The sequence below is a fragment of the Fundulus heteroclitus genome, chromosome 7 (assembly GCF_011125445.2).
Source record: "Fundulus heteroclitus isolate FHET01 chromosome 7, MU-UCD_Fhet_4.1, whole genome shotgun sequence".
Taxonomy (NCBI): domain Eukaryota; kingdom Metazoa; phylum Chordata; class Actinopteri; order Cyprinodontiformes; family Fundulidae; genus Fundulus; species Fundulus heteroclitus.
Genome location: NC_046367.1, coordinates 23,482,315 through 23,498,486, shown reverse-complemented (window position 1 = coordinate 23,498,486; position 16,172 = coordinate 23,482,315). Strand labels below are relative to the sequence as shown.

Genomic DNA, 16,172 nt, shown 5'->3' with positions numbered 1-16,172 from the left:
ACGGGAAAAGCACGGTCATAAAAATAATCACCCAAGAGGGAGACCTTTAATAAACTATAATAATACCAATGACAATCAACAATGTTGGCTGTCAGTCCTCAGAGGTGAAGTCCAAATACAAGTCTAGTTTTAATAGAGATGGGAAATAAAGGGCTATTATTTCATTATAGTGTCTTAAAAATATTTAACAGCACAACCGCATCGTTACGGTGGCGCCCAGGTTGTACTGTCACAGCAAAGAATGGCCAAGAAATAGCCAAGAACTTTCATGGAGCAGATATTAATTGATTTGTCCTGACCTGCCCAGACCTGGCCTCCCTGGGCTCGGCTTCCTCAGCGGAGCCATGCCAAAGCTCTGTCCTAACTCTGCATAAAAATAAATGAGAAGCCGTGGGGCTGTAGTCTCTAAAGCCAGGGGATATTGTTCGATTTCACGTCAGCCCTCCAGGAGGCAATTTAAACAACCCAGCATGCTAATAAGCCCCTGTATAAAAGGCACTTCTGGAGGGGAGCCCATTCTTCTTTTAGCACTCTTTTTTTTTTCTAGTGCAACAAGGACAAAAGGGCATAAACAAATTTAAAGAAGTGCAATCTTGCCCTGATCTTAAAAAAAAAAAAGCACATTGCTGTTTAATGTTTTGTGAACCCCAGATCATTTTGTTTGTGCTTTAAAAAGGACTAAAGCAGTTTTTTACATCAATATAACTGCAGAGCCTCTCTAGGACTGGGATCTGAGGAGGCAGAGCCCCGCAAAATAACTCTATACTCCAATAAGGCATCGGTATTTGTTGTGGCCGCAGAAACACGATATTGTTCATTCTGTTCGTGTGCCTTGAACCCACAGGGCAGGTGGTAGCAGATCACAGACTTCTCAGTGACTCAGAGGCTAAACTAATCATGCACGACTCTCTCACACGGCCCAACCACTGCCCTCCCAAATCTACACCAGCTTGTCATGCACTCATATCAAAGAGTGGTCGAGTTGGCTGATCCGTTGTGTTTCTCCATGCGTCAGCCTTCTTCTCTCCGGCAGAAACTATAGGTGTGCAGACCTTGCGAAATAAGTAGTTTTGAAGATGTAATGGCACTGGCTGATTTAAGTGGACGTATATATCATTAGGGCATGGCAGAAATCGGTCTGAACATCTCAGAATGATATCCTAGATCCCACATATATGCTCTCACAATGCAGTTATAGGCCTACAACACCCCATCAACACACAGGCTATGACTCAAGGCAATATCACGTATCTGAAGTGTTCAGACTTTAAAAATGCACTGCAATAAATTCATCTGATGGGATATTTTAACACTTCATTCTTAATGTGTTTTTTTTTTATCCAAACCGCCCTAAATAAGCTATACTGTAACCATCTTGTTAATATGGTGTTTTAAAGAGAATAAATGTATGTCTAAATTAACAAGGGGAAAAAAAAAATTTCAAAGGGTAAAGACTGGTAAACACTGCCCCCTACTGAGGTGGAAACACTACTGCGTCTCAAAATTCTTCTGTCATCCCTGTGCACTACAGGATATTGAGTTGCAGGTCGAAGCTGTCAAACACTGTATTTTAATGCTTATTTTATTTTAGTGCATGTTTCTAACAATATTTAATCTAATAAAAAAAAATGTATGTCATACATTCGGGTCCTCTTTGAAATCGGTCCTCTTTGAAATCCACTGTATTCTGGTTTCTGAGGATAAATGTGTGACAATGTAGAATGTATTTAAATATCCTCAAAAAGTATTTCTGAAGTTCAGTTCTATAGGATAGATTTGTTACACAGTAATGTGTTCCCAGCGTTTATTCAAGCCATGCAGCACTCCATTAATGCAATAATTCATCCAAATAAAGCCTTGACAAAGCATTGAGGGCATGTGGACATACCTTTCAGTATTTCTGTATTGAAACTTGTATTTTTATTGGTCTTATATAATAAAATGTAAATAAATGCTTAAAATATATCCCTGTGGAATGAAACTATGTAATACACGATTGAATTACTCAAAGAAATTCATTTTCAAAGACATTTGAATCAATTGAAATTTACCATTATACAGCCTGAACCCAATGACCTTTAAAATAAATCCGGATTACCATGGTGTTATATTTTTAAAAAAAGCAAATGCAAGCAACAACAAACATTTGCCCTGCTTTAACATAAGCATGACGTTCTCTTTATATATATATATATATATATATATATATATATATATATATATATATATATATATATATATATATATATATATATTTGCTGTGGCACTTAAATATGCACACAAATAGTTAAAATATTCAGTGTCCAGATTTCCAAAATTATGCAGCAAATAACTCCCTTTTGATATATTAGTTTAAAAAAAATGTTTCAGCATATTGGAATGAACTAATGGTAAATAAAACACGCACACTCCATTTTTATTAGATTTTATTTTCTAAAGAGAAAAATTGCCTATTTGGCATACAGAGATTACAATAAAAAATTATATGCTTATTAGTAACTATTAAATTCACTTTATTAAAATATATGAAACTATACAAATACATACATATATAAGATTGTGCATCACTATTATATTAATTTGTTTTATAGAAATTTCATCCAAGGGAAACATAAACAGGCACTTCCAGTAGGTGGGGCTGTTTAAAGCATTTACTACATTTACAACACTCACAATAAAAACAGCAGCAAGAGAAATAAAAATCCACATTAATGATACAGTAAACGTCAAGTTTAATGTACTTTTCTAATGCAAGCAGAGACAACTGAAGTAACGAAACACATGCAAAGTCAATATGAACACTTTCATAACTTCATTGGGAGGCAAAAGGTTTCAGAAGTTCCTTGTTATCTTTTTATTATTGCAATATATTATTCATTTTGGCATTTTATGGAACAACTTTATTCTTAAAAACCTTTGTTCTTGCACATAACAAGAAATGGGTAAAATTATTGGGCATAACATTATGACCGAAGACGGGTGACCTGTATGTCATGCTCCGCCAGTGGGTGGGATATTTTAATCGACAAATCAATAAAGTTGAAGAAAAGCAAGAAAGTGAACAAGCATGAGGGTTTGCTCAAGGATGATGGTTAGCTGACCGTCTGGGCCAGCACATCTTTAAAACTTTAGCTCTTGTGGGGCGTTTTCCCAGCCTGCTCTGGGCAGCATCTGTTAAAGGTAATCCAGGGAAGATGAAGTAGCAAAGTGGCAACAAGGTCATGGCCAAAGTCCACTAATAGACGTGGGAAGTGTAGATTGGCCCTGTGTGGGAACGAGGGACTGAAGCTCACACTACCAATGAAACTAATGCTGGTTTCTGTAGAAAGACGTCAGACTGCCAAGTAAAATGCAGCTTATTGCTTATGATACAGGATAGCTGCAGACCAGTCCAGGTGTCCATTCTAGATCCAATGGGTTACCAGGTCATCAGGTCATCACATCACTTTATAATAGATAAAGTTTATGGTTTTCTACATGCCTAAAAAAATATAGAAATACATATCATAAAACTGTAAACCTAAAAAAATTAAACATTCAGACATAAAGTTAAGAGCATAAAGTGTAATTCTAAAATAATTTTGAAAAGACTGAAGAGATCGTTGAGATCTTTGAATGTACAAAAATGTGTACTTCTGTCCTGAGTTTACCTTATAGCACCATAGCAAGCAGCTTTCACAAACATGACATTTCTGCAATTGCGTGTACAATCATTCACTTTAAAGGCATTATCAGAATTTGAGTTTTTAAAGCAAATTATTTGTCATCCTCATACCCCTTAAATTTTTTTTTCCATTTTTTTTTATCCCTTTGCAAAATAGAGATATTGGCCTAAATGCAAAAGGCACGTGAAGCAGAAAATTAAAACAATGTGGAAAAATGTTGGGACTTCTTTCCGTCGGTAAGACAGGGTTCTGGTCAGCTTCCCTATGAACCTTGACCGTTATGGTCAAGGTTCGTTGGGGGGTGGGTGGATATAAATCTTTTAGAGGCTGCAAAAGAGTTGAAACTGGGACCTTCCAGCAAGATTACGATCCTAAACATACAGTCAGTGTTATGATAAAAGGCTTTAGGCTCAAATGTACATGTGTTAGAAGGGCCTACATCTAAATCTGATTAAGAAGACTTAAAAATGTATCTCTACAAATACTCTCCATCCAAACTGAGCTTGACTATTGAAAAACAGAATGGCATGTTTATATTGATGTGCAAAGCTAAAATCTGGTTCAACAATCAACATCAGTGGGCTATAGTCATACACATGGCACAATTTTCAACCCCCCCCCCAATCTTAAAAAAAAAAAAAAAAGATTATGTATGGTTTCCTTTCACTTTAAAAATGAAAAGTTACACACCTCTTTATCTCAATGCATCTATACAAAAATCCCAATAAAACTTGGTGAAGCTTGTGGTTGTTATGTGACGAAATACATTCTATGGAGATGAATGCTTTTGTAAGGCCCCGTTGAAAAAATGAAAAACTAGATGGATGGAGTGCACATCTGTCTTTAGCTTAGTGTAGAATACTTCTCCTGGGTCCTTTTAAAACAAAACCCTTCCTCATTCCTTCTCTTTTTTTGGCTTTTGCTCCTTTTCATAGAATCAGTCTCCGTTGCCATGTTGTTTGAGAGGCTGCAAACAATGGGGGCCTATTCAACAGTTTGCCCATCTTTATCCTCATTAAAGCTCTCGTTTTATATTTTTGGCTCTTTGGTTAATCCTGGTCGTCAGAAGATTATACTGCTCTGCCTGGCCTTGTTCTTTTCTTCTTCCACTTCGACTGCATCTGCTTCATAAGCTCTGGAAAGTCTTACCGTCTAGTGAAAGCATTACCGTCTAGTGTTGATTTTGTTGGCCTTGAGACCATTCGTGGGTGGGAGGTGTAATCCGCTGTTATTGTCTGGATGGTGTTTGTCCGTTTTTCATGGGGTCTCCACTTCTGATTCAGTTGTGGTTGCATGGGGCTTGTGCTCGTCTTCAGCCGATTCTGAACCAGCCCTTTCCAAAGTGGTGACGGGTGAATTTGGCTCTGTTTTATTTCTGGTTCTTCTGAGGATAATGAGGCAGATTCTCCAGTACCTTTTTCTGTAGGCTCATCTGAGCTGATGCCTTGTTTGTGTGAAAATCTATGGAGACTTTTGGCTCAAGGGGGAATTGGCCGCAGGCGGTGGCTGCACATCATCATCAGAGGTTGCTTTTGCAGACTCATTCTCCACTTTCTTGTTTTGCGAATCTGAAACAGACAGTAACAGCTCTGCTTAAACCCATCTGCTAAGAATTTGCAAATATGTTGAACACTTGATTGTGAGTATTCCAATGAAATCTCACTGCATGGACTTTTCAGGAGTGAACAAAGCCAAAAAAGCCCACTTCCAAACAAAGCAACGGAGTGCATTAAGGGTAATCAAATTGAGTCCGTCTTCCAGGTTGCGACATGCTCGTGTAAATACAATTTAACCTGTCAAAACTGATCAATGTTAGTCATTCCCGAATGTGGAAAACTCATTCATAATAAGTGTTTTTCTTTTCTGAATCGGGAAACACTAGAACATCATGAATAAACAATAAGGAAAACTGCTGAAGCTGAACCTATTGTGTGGGGTTCCATATTCTGTTATAGGAGATATAATCTAATCTGAGGGCTTTGAAGTTGAGGACATAATAAAAATAACAAAGCTGCTTCGGGTTTATGGTTTATGCTAATCTGAATAAAACAACGACGGCTTCAGAAAAGTTATTCTGAATAGAGAGATGCGCAAAGAAGAATTGCCTTTAAACAACCACTCAAAAGAGCAATATATATATATATATATATATATATATATATATATATATATATATATATATATATAATCCCTCCAGAAACAGACTAAAGAGGCATAAAGGTGATGTTAGAGGAAGTACTTGGTTGCTAAAAATATTTCTTAAAAAAATAAAATAAAAAATCTGGTTCTCATTAAGCAGCCGACACCTTGTTTGATATCTTGTCATGTTTGGTTGAGTTTTGCTAAACAACCTACAATGTTGGTCTAAGCTTGAGGAAATACAGGAGATTTTGTGGAACATCAGATTCTGTCTTCTTTCATGTCTTCAAAGTCAGTGTGTCCCAATTTTTTTGTGATCCTGTTGTAAAAACAGGATCACAGGATCTTCCTGACAGTTTTTTCCTTAGAAGGCATATTTGGGAAGTGAAAATCTAACAATTTGGTGTAACATCAATTTCTGTCTTCAAAGTGTGTCACATTTTATAAAGGTCCTGTTGTAAAAGGTTCATGTATCTTGGAGATCAAAGGTGTGAAATACAAAGGTTGCAGCTGCATTATAGTTATGTACATTACCTTTCCCTGATGTTGCCATCTTATTTTTTCTTCCAATAATAAAAGCTAAACTAACCATCAAGGATGATTTCAATGCTCCATGAGTGCCCCCAAGTGGTAAAATAATTATTAGACAAATGCATCAGGCAGCAAGTGATGGCTTGAGTTTCACTTTCTGTCTTATCCAACTCAGATCTAAGGTGAGTAAAGCATCTCCAAAGTGTAATGTAAGATGAAGGAATGCGACTATTAGGCCTTTGCTGCAACATTTGAGTCGCAGCAAGGTGGGTTATTCTCCTGTTGCATCACGTCTCCGAACACCATTAGAAAAAAGCTATTTATGCAGCAGTGTGAAAGGGATATGTTGTGAAGCTCGTATAAGTGACAAAGATTTTAAAAAAGCAAATAGCCGTACGAAGTTAAAGTTTTAATTTACATAGTGTTTCATAATCATTTACCAAATGATTTAAGGTTACGAAAACATCCTGTATGAAACAACCAAAACAAACAAAGGCACGAAGCCATGAAGAAGCTAAATAAACGGCACACCCCGGTTACTGCTTTAGCGATGAAAAAACTGTTAATTCAAGAAGCGAAGAATTTTGTGTCTTAAACAGTTTTATGTTGTTTTTTTTCTTTTGAAGACCGAGACTGAAACTGACAAAGGATGACAGAATTAGAATCCATGCATTGAAAAAATCCATGTTTTTGTGGCAAAATTCATTATTAATTGTTCTGTTGAATACAATGAATATACATTCATCAAAGAATATAAAACACCTGCCAAGCTTTTTTTAATCTAAATGGCTTCTAACTTCCCTATTACTTTGTGATTTTACAGCATTACACAAACACAAATAATTGTATCTTTATTTAATTTTCTATTTTTTAATCTTTATTGGAAATAACTCATTGCCTTTTCCAACTGGATGCCCAAAGTTAACTGAACTGACACAGAGGCAACCACAGGTTTGGCAGAGAAATAAACAAGGAAAGTTAAATGGTTTATTTAGAAAGGTTTACTTTAATACACCTAAGCTGATACATTATATCAGGAGGAGTTAAAAGGAGCAAATAGCGGTAAGAGATTAGAGTTTTCATTTACACAACCTTTACAAATATTGATTTAATGTTTTCTCTGAGGTCCATAAAACCTACGGTAAGAAACAACCAAAACGTCAAATGTAAGCTGTGAAGGAGTACAATAACCAGCACACTCCCATTACTGCTTTAGCGATAAACTGTTAGAATGAAGAATTTTGTGCCTTAAAAAGTTTAATCATGTTTTTTATTTTTTTGAAGATCGAGACTGAAGCTGACAAAAGCTGGCAAGAAACTAGACAAAATCCATGGCATCTACCCACTTGGCTCTAGTTAAAGACCAAAGATAAAATGATGCAAAATCATCAGAAGCACAGAAACTCACAGGGCCTGTCGCTGAATACATTTATATTGAGAAGATCCTTGTTTATGCTGCTAAGTTCATTAATTACTTGTTCAGTTGAATACAATGAATATACTTTCATCAAAGAATATAAAATATCTGTCAAGTGTCTTTTTTTATGTAAATGGCTCCTAACTTCCCCACTACTTTGTGGTTTTACACCAACACACAAACACAAATACTCATAACTATTGACTATAGTTTTTCAGTCTTTAGTTTTTATAGTTTTGTTTATGGCTCACGTATACTCACCCTGATTATCAGAAGTAGCAGCAGCAGATTCCTCAGGTGTCATCTCAGAGTCTGGAGGATCATTACCCTCATTTGAAGAGCTTTCTAAACCTGCAACACAAAAAGCAAAATGCAGAGAAACAAAATGTTTACAACTACAGATTAAATTTATGCACAGATCCTTTAACTATCAGAAAATTAAAATTCAATATTGTTGTGTCCTCTGAACGATTGCAAGCAATTTTGACATGGAGTGGTGATTCCTTTAAGAATTCTCATTTCTAAAGACAGCAGAGAAACAGCAGAGTTTAACAGCATTTACGCTGACGTGTACTCACTATGTTCATTTGGCTCATTGGGTGAAGTCTCGTTGGTCTCCTCAGAGTCTGCAGGATCGTCCTCTTTGTTGTTCAGGTTTTCTGCAGATTCTTGTTTTTTGTCATCTGTACAGGATGATAAAAACGAGGTGAGACAGGAGATGAAAGTCTGCTAATTGATGTTTTACTAATGAATGTTGCAAAGCTGGTACATTGAATAAGGAGGAGTTTAAAAGAGTAAATAGCGGTAAGAGATTAGAGTTATCATTTACAGAACCTTTCCAAATATTGATTTAATGTTTTCTCCGAGGTTCATAAAACCTACGGTACGAAACAACCAAAACGTCAAATGTAAGCTGTGAAGGAGCACAATAAACGTCACACCCCCATTACTGCTTTAGCAATAAACTGTTAGTTTAAGAATGAAGAATTTTGTGCCTTAAAAAGTTTTATCATGTTTTTTTTTTTTTTTTGAAGATCGAGACTGAAGCTGACAAAAGCTGGCAAGAAACTAGATAAAATCCATGGCATCTACCCACTTGGCTCTAGTTAAAGACCAAAGATAAAATGATGCAAAATCATCAGAAACACAGAAACTCACAGGGCCTGTCACTGAATAAATTTATATTGAGAAGATCCTTGTTTATGCTGTGTTTTTTTTATCTAAATGGTTCCCAACATCCCCACTACTTTGTGGTTTTACACCAATACACAAACACAAATACTCATAACTATTGACTATAGTTTTGTTTATGGCTCACGTATACTCACTCTGATTATCAGAAGTAGCAGCAGCAGATTCCTCAGGTGCTATCTCAGTGTCTGGAGGATCATTACCCTTATTTGTAGAGCTCTCTAAACCTGCAACACAAAAAGCAAAATGCAGAGACACAAAATGTTTACAGCAACAGATTAAATTTATGCACAGATCCTCTTAACTATCAGAAAATTTAATGCTACCCACTAGCTCATTGGTTGTGCTGTCCTAAATCCCACCTTCCCTCTTCCTGATTGGCTGTTTTCTATTACGTGTGTGCGTGCATGAGCGTACGTGCTTGGAGCACGAGATTTCAGTTTCGATTTTAATTAGGATACAGCCGTTACCACAATTAATACTAGACTACGAAACTAGTCCCAGTTAAGAAACTAAATATTATCTGCGCTAAAATAGGTGAAAGCTGCTGAGTGCAGTTCTGAACAGAAGCAGCAGAGAGAGTTTTGAATTGTTGAACTTGAGAAATGTAAGTAACCAACACTAATATCTCAAAATAGCATTTAATTCTGAGGTATAACACATTTTATCAACAAAAACCTAATCTCTTTTATAAAAGTAAATATTCTGTGCCAGGCAGGAGTTCTGAAGACTGCTACAAAGACTTTAGGTCATAAAAATTCAGATTCTTAGCCACAGCCGTCTGAAAAAGGTGAGAGTGTCACTTTTACCATTATTTCGTTGTTATTGTTGCTTTGATTTATTTTCGACCATTTGAGGCAGTTGCTACTCTTGTTTAGACCTTTGCGTAGTTATAATAGTATGATTAGGGTGCTACAAAATAATAGTGTTATTCATTTGACTATTGCTACTTCTAGAATTAGGATAAAGACAAATAAAACAAAGGAACACAATATACATTGGTTTTATTGTTCATAGATTTCCACACTGTCCATTAATAAATTAGTATAAACCAGGGCCGGAGCTAGCAGATTCAGAGGGCAGAGAATTCCCAAAGTATCTAACATATTCTACCTCCTGCAATGGAAGGGAAAAATTGTTATGGGCTGGCTGATATACAGTGGCTGCAGTGCTTGCTGTTCTCTTATGAAGAAAAGATCATCAAATTCAATAGCTGGGTTGAAAATATCCAGTATAAAATACAGAGATTTGTGTGTGTGTGTGGTGGCAGCAGGTGTAGAGGGGGGGGCCCAAATAGACTGCGTTGTCCCGGGCCCTAGCAAAGCTGTCAGCTGGTCTGCCTGCAGGTGTATCTGTTAGCAGGTTTATCACTTCCTGTAGGTTAACTAAGCCTGGTTTATCACTTAACCATGTTCTTAGTATACACCCCCTGGTCTAAATTTTGCCTGCACTTGGTTGTGTGTTGGTTGCTTAGCAATGACCTTGCTTGAAGAAGGAAAACTGAAAGCTTACAAAAAGGTTGTATTTTCTGTCTAAACTTGATCTAAATTTCTCCTGCACTTGGTTGTTTATATTATTTTAAGTGAATTTAACATGCAGTTTGAACGACTAAAAAATGTCATTCGAACTGCATGTGCTTTGTTTTACTTTTTACTTATACTTTTCATTACATTACTTGAATACATCTATTTTTACAGTAATTTTTATACTTAAGTACAAGACATTTCAGATACTTTAAGACTTTTACTCAAGTAACATTTCAGTCAGTTACTTGGACTTTTACCAAAGTCATATTTTGGAGAAGTACTACTCCGAGATTTCAGTACTTTATACAACACTGGTCTAAAGACAGCAGAGAAACAGCAGAGTTTAACTGCATTTAAGCTGACGTGTACTCACTATGTTCATTTGGCTCATTGGGTGAAGTCTCGTTGGTCTCCTCAGAGTCTGCAGGATCGTCCTCTTTGTTGTTCAGGTTTTCTGCAGGTTCTTCTTTTTTGTCATCTGTACAGGATGATAAAGACGAGGTCAGACAGGAGATGAAAGTCTGCTGCCTTTAGCTTCTTCTTTTTGTAAAAGCTTTAATACAGAAATGTTGTAAGAAACTAAACATTACTGCTTTAGCAATGACAAACTGTTAATTCAAGAAATGAAGAATTTGTTGTCTTAACCAGTTTTATGGGAATGAAGCTCACAAAAGCTGGCAAGAAATAGTCAGAATCCATCCATTGAAAAGATCCATGACTTTGCTGCTGTTAATTAATTACTTGTTCAGTTGAATTCAATGAATAGACTTTCATGAAAGAATATAAAACACCGGCCAAGTGTTTTTTTAATCTAAATGGCTCCTAACTTCCCTACTATGTTGTGATTTTACACCAATACACAAACACATAGTTGTAACTTTATTGATTATATTTGTTTTTTAATCTTTATTGGTAATAACTCATTGCCTTTTCCACATTATTGAGGATAGTATAGATTATTTTTGTTGGTGTCATTATTGAGTTTAAAATATTAGTTTTTGTCCCAGCCAGTGTCCGCCTACACAGGCAACACTGTGTTCCATTTGTCCTCGAGTTGAAAATTTCAACTCTAAAGTCAATGTAACAAGATCATACCTAACTTTTACATTCAATGTTCCTGCAAGTAGCAGTAAAACCTCTTACTTTGACTGTTTTTAGCAGTTCTCTGTAATTAATGTAACATTTAGTCAGCTGTAAAGGTACAACTTTTTAGGGTTTAAAAGATGGGATGTTTCAGTGCTGTTTATATGCAGAAAGTACTTCATAGAACAGTGCTATTGTCGTTATTGTTTTAACAGTAGGGCTTAAAGAGCAACGAACAATCGACACCTATTGTTTTTTAGGCTTTCATGTTCAGTTGAACAATTCAGCATTGCTTAAAAAAAAACAGAAAGATTTTGCAAAAAAAGGCACTTTAAAACTCATTCTGTGACTCAGGTTGGCTGTATTTAAACCTTTAACCATGGCTTTGGTGCGAGCGTCCATGTTTTTTTCCAACAGTCACACAAGCAGGAAACTGGAATACAATCAGTCGGATAAGTCGTAATCTCCGACTTCCCAGTTTCGAGTTCTGAGGTAAATGGAACGCAGCATTATTCCCATATCGGGCCAACGGACGATGTTTTCTTGCACAGCAGTTCGCTTAAGAAGGTAAAAAAAAAAATAAAACATAAAGAAGGCACGCTCTGTTCTGGGGACCTTTCTAGAACCTCTAGAGATGATTTTGCAAAGAAGGATTCTTCATAAAATGAAGGACATTGTGGACAACCCAGAGCGTCCTCTTCATTAGACTGTTGTAAAACAACAGAGTGTCTTCAGTCAGAGGCTTCTGTAGATCCGCTGTAAGACAGACAGCTACAGGAGATCCATCCTGTCTGCAGCCATCACCATTACCATACAAAGAACAACTGAAAGACTGTCGTTTATTTTTTTATATTTCTTAAGCAATCAAAGAAAAAAGATTTTCTTTTTAAAAAATGTGACGTTTAAATCACATATTTTATAAAATGATATAAAATTATTGTTAATAAAGGAGTTTTTATAGTGTTGTCTTTTGCTCATTGTTACTCACTCTGATTATCTGACGCAGCAGCAGATTCCTCCGTTTCTATCCCAGAGCCAGGAGGATCATTCTCTAAACTTTGCTCTTTGTTAACATTTGCTAGCATGTTCTCGTCACCCAGTTTTTGCTCTGTGGGGAGTTTTGGCAGGATTTTTGGTTTTGGAGCAACTCGAGGACCAGACGGGGCTCTTTGAAACCGATTTATGGGTTTCTCTGGACCTGCAACACATAAAAGGGAGATACAGATACAAGCAGCTGAAAGCAACAGATTAACTTTTCATTGCTGATCTGTTTTAATTATCAGAAAATTAAAATTCAGTACTTTTGTATCCTCTATAAGATTGCAAGTAATTATGACATGGAGTGGTGATTCCTTTAAGAATTCTCATTTCTAAAGACAGCAGAGAAACAGCAGAGTTTAACTGCATTTAAACTGACGTGTACTCACTATGTTCATCTGGTGAATTGGTTGAAGTCTCGTTGGTCTCCTCAGAGTCTGCAGGATCGTCCTCTTTGTTGTTCAGGTTTTCTGCAGGTTCTTGTTTTTTGTCATCTGTACAGGATGATAAAGACGAGGTGAGACAGGAGATGAAAGTCTGCTAATTAATGTTTTACTAATGACTGTTGCAAAGCTGATACATTGAATAAGGAGGAGTTTAAAAGAGTAAATAGCGGTAAGAGATTAGAATTTTTATTTACAGAACCTTGCCAAATATTGATTTAATGTTTTCTCCGAGGTTCATAAAACCTACGGTACGAAACAACCAAAACGTTAAATGTAAGCTGTGAAAGAGCACAATAAACAGCACACCCCCATTACTGTGTTAGCGATAAACTGTTAGTTCAAGAATAAAGATTTTGTGCCTTAAAAAGTTTTATCATGTTTTTTTTTTTGAAGATCGAGACTGAGGCCGACAAAAGCTGGCAAGAAACTAGACAAAATCCATGGCATCTACCCACTTGGCTCTAGTTAAAGACCAAAGATAAAATTATGTAAAATCATCAGAAGCACAGTACTTATATGCAGAAAGTACTCCATAGAACAGTGCTATTGTCGTTATTATTGTTTTAACAGTAGGGCTTAAAGAGCAACGAACAATCGACACCTATTGTTTTTTAATTTTTCATGTTCAGTTGAACAGTTTAGCATTGCTTAAAAAAAAGAAATATTTTGCAAAAAAAAGACACTTTAAAACTCATTCTGTGACTCAGGTTGGCTGTATTTAAACCTTTAACCATGGCTTTGGTGCGAGCGTCCATGTTTTTTTCCAACAGTCACACAAGCAGGAAACTGGAATGCAATCAGTCGGATAAGTCGTAATCTCCGACTTCCCAGTTTCGAGTTCTGAGGTAAATGGAACGAAGCATTATTCCCATATTGGGCCAACCGCCGATGTTTTCTTGCACAGCAGTTCGCTTAAGAAGCTCAACAAACTTATAAAGAAGGCACGCTCTGTTCTGGGGACCTTTCTAGAACCTCTAGAGATGATTTTGCAAAGAAGGATTCTTCATAAAATGAAGGACATTGTGGACAACCCAGAGCGTCCTCTTCATTAGACTGTTGTAAAACAACAGAGTGTCTTCAGTCAGAGGCTTCTGTAGATCCGCTGTAAGACAGACAGCTACAGGAGATCCATCCTGTCTGCAGCCATCACCATTACCATACAAAGAACAACTGAAAGACTGACGTTTATTTTTTTATATTTCTAAAGCAACCAAAACCAAAAAAAAAGATTTTCCTTTAAAAAAATTTGACATTTCCTTAAAATTACCTGTATCAGACTTTAAATGGTTAAATCACATATTTTATAAAATGATATAAAATTATTGTTAATAAAAGGAGTTTTTATAGTGTTGTCTTTTGCTCATTTTTACTCACTCTGATTATCTGACGCAGCAGCAGATTCCTCCGTTTCTATCCCAGAGTCAGGAGGATCATTCTCTAAACTTTGCTCTTTGTTAACATTTGCTGGCATGTTCTCGTCACCCAGTTTTTGCTCTGTGGGGAGTTTTGGCTGGATTTTTGGTTTTGGAGCAACTGGAGGACCAGACGGGGCTCTTTGAAACCGATTTATGGGTTTCTCTGGACCTGCAACACATAAAAGGGAGATACAGATCAGGGCTGGACGATATAGAAAAAAAGCTTATCGATAAAAAAAAATGCATATTGATCGATATCGATAATTATTGAAAATATTTAAAACCATATTTTATGTGCAGCTCTGCCTGGACATTTTATGATATTGCTAAATGATTTAATTTTAATAAAGAACACAAACACAGAATTCCAATTAAATCTTTATTTAACCAACTTTTTTAACCATAACAGAATTTTTTTTAAAGAAAAATAACTTAAGAGACCTGACTTATGTTATTAAATAATGCCAAAGAATAAACTAAAGTGACCAGTAAAATGACCAAAATAAATATACCAAATAAATAAATAAAATAGCCTATTTAGGTGGGAATAGTACACTAGTTACTACTCAGGTTTCATAATTGAGAGGCTGATGCAGGGCTGAGGTCCGAGGTTGTGGCGTGTAAGGACACAGATTGCAGCTCATTTTGCACAGATTCTCTGCACTTGTTGCTCAATTTAGGGAGCGCTGTTAGAGAAAAATTTGCGTCCTGGAACGTTATATAGCGGATCAAGAGTGGCGAGTAGTTGCTGAAGCCAGGTTTTTCAGATGCAGAAAACAGCAGCATATACATCACTATGAAGCATGTTACTGCATGCGTAATGTCCTTATGCCGCTTAGACGCTTTTTAATTTTATCACAAAGAAGGGAGCCCAGTTTAGCTGCTGTACCTGCTTCGTTTTGAAAGAACTTCCAGAAGATGACGCGGTGTCGTGCGGGGCTGACACAGCTTGCGCTACTGCGGGTGTGAGCGGCTTACGAGATAAAACAAGTTGGTTGCGTTACCAGACTTTGTTTTTACCGGTTCCTTGCAAGTTTTACAAATCACTGTGGTTTATTTCTGTCAGACTGGCGAACTAGTAAAACCCCGTTTTGGGACCGTTTCCTCGCCGCTCCTTGCTGCGACATATTCACGTGCTCTGTGTTGTGGTTTGAGAGGGCGGCGCTTTGTGACGGCGTTCCTGGGTCCGCGATTACGATTGGTCAAGAGGAAGTAGTGACTGTAGCATCAACAAATATGATAGGCTGAAAGGAAGGAAGGAAAACTCTCTATCGAAGTTTTATCGACCCTATTTTTTCCTTTCGCGCCACATGTCTATCGATCGATATATATTGTTATTGAATTATCGTCCAGCCCTAATACAGATACAAGCAGCTGAAAGCAACGGATTAACTTTTCATTGCTGATCTGTTTTAATTATCAGAAAATTAAAATTCAATACTTTTGTGTCCTTTGAAAGATTGCAAGTAATTTTGACATGGAGTGGTGATTCCTTTAAGAAGTTTCATTTCTAAAGACAGCAGAGAAACAGCAGAGTTTTACTGCATTTAAGCTGACATGTACTCACTATATTCATCAGGTGAATTGGTTGAAGTCTCGTTGGTCTCCTCAGAGTCTGCAGGATCGTCCTCTTTGTTGTTCAGGTTTTCTGCAGGTTCTTGTTTTTTGTCATCTGTACAGGATGATAAAGACGAGGTCAGACAGGAGATGAAAGTCTGCTA

At 36.7% G+C, this 16,172-nt stretch overlaps 1 protein-coding gene across 7 annotated transcripts in view; it reads right to left on the bottom strand.

The window, feature by feature from the left end:
* Positions 1–4,572: 4,572 nt before the first annotated feature.
* Positions 4,573–16,172, bottom strand: part of LOC105938278 (sporozoite surface protein 2) — a 39,494-nt gene continuing 27,894 nt past the window's right edge. For 3 of the 7 annotated variants that reach the window (XM_036139217.1, XM_036139216.1, XM_036139219.1), the window contains 9 exons: positions 16,019–16,123; positions 14,411–14,620; positions 12,980–13,084; positions 12,541–12,750; positions 10,843–10,947; positions 9,081–9,170; positions 8,331–8,435; positions 8,014–8,103; positions 4,573–5,233 (listed from right to left, as the gene is read on the bottom strand). In XM_036139217.1, the coding sequence (XP_035995110.1) occupies positions 5,127–5,233; positions 8,014–8,103; positions 8,331–8,435; positions 9,081–9,170; positions 10,843–10,947; positions 12,541–12,750; positions 12,980–13,084; positions 14,411–14,620; positions 16,019–16,123 (1,127 nt within the window). In that variant the 3' untranslated portion in view covers positions 4,573–5,126. The remainder of the gene's footprint in view (positions 5,234–8,013; positions 8,104–8,330; positions 8,436–9,080; positions 9,171–10,842; positions 10,948–12,540; positions 12,751–12,979; positions 13,085–14,410; positions 14,621–16,018; positions 16,124–16,172) is intronic. The other 4 variants (XM_036139218.1, XM_036139220.1, XM_036139221.1 and 1 more) reach the window with 4 other exon arrangements.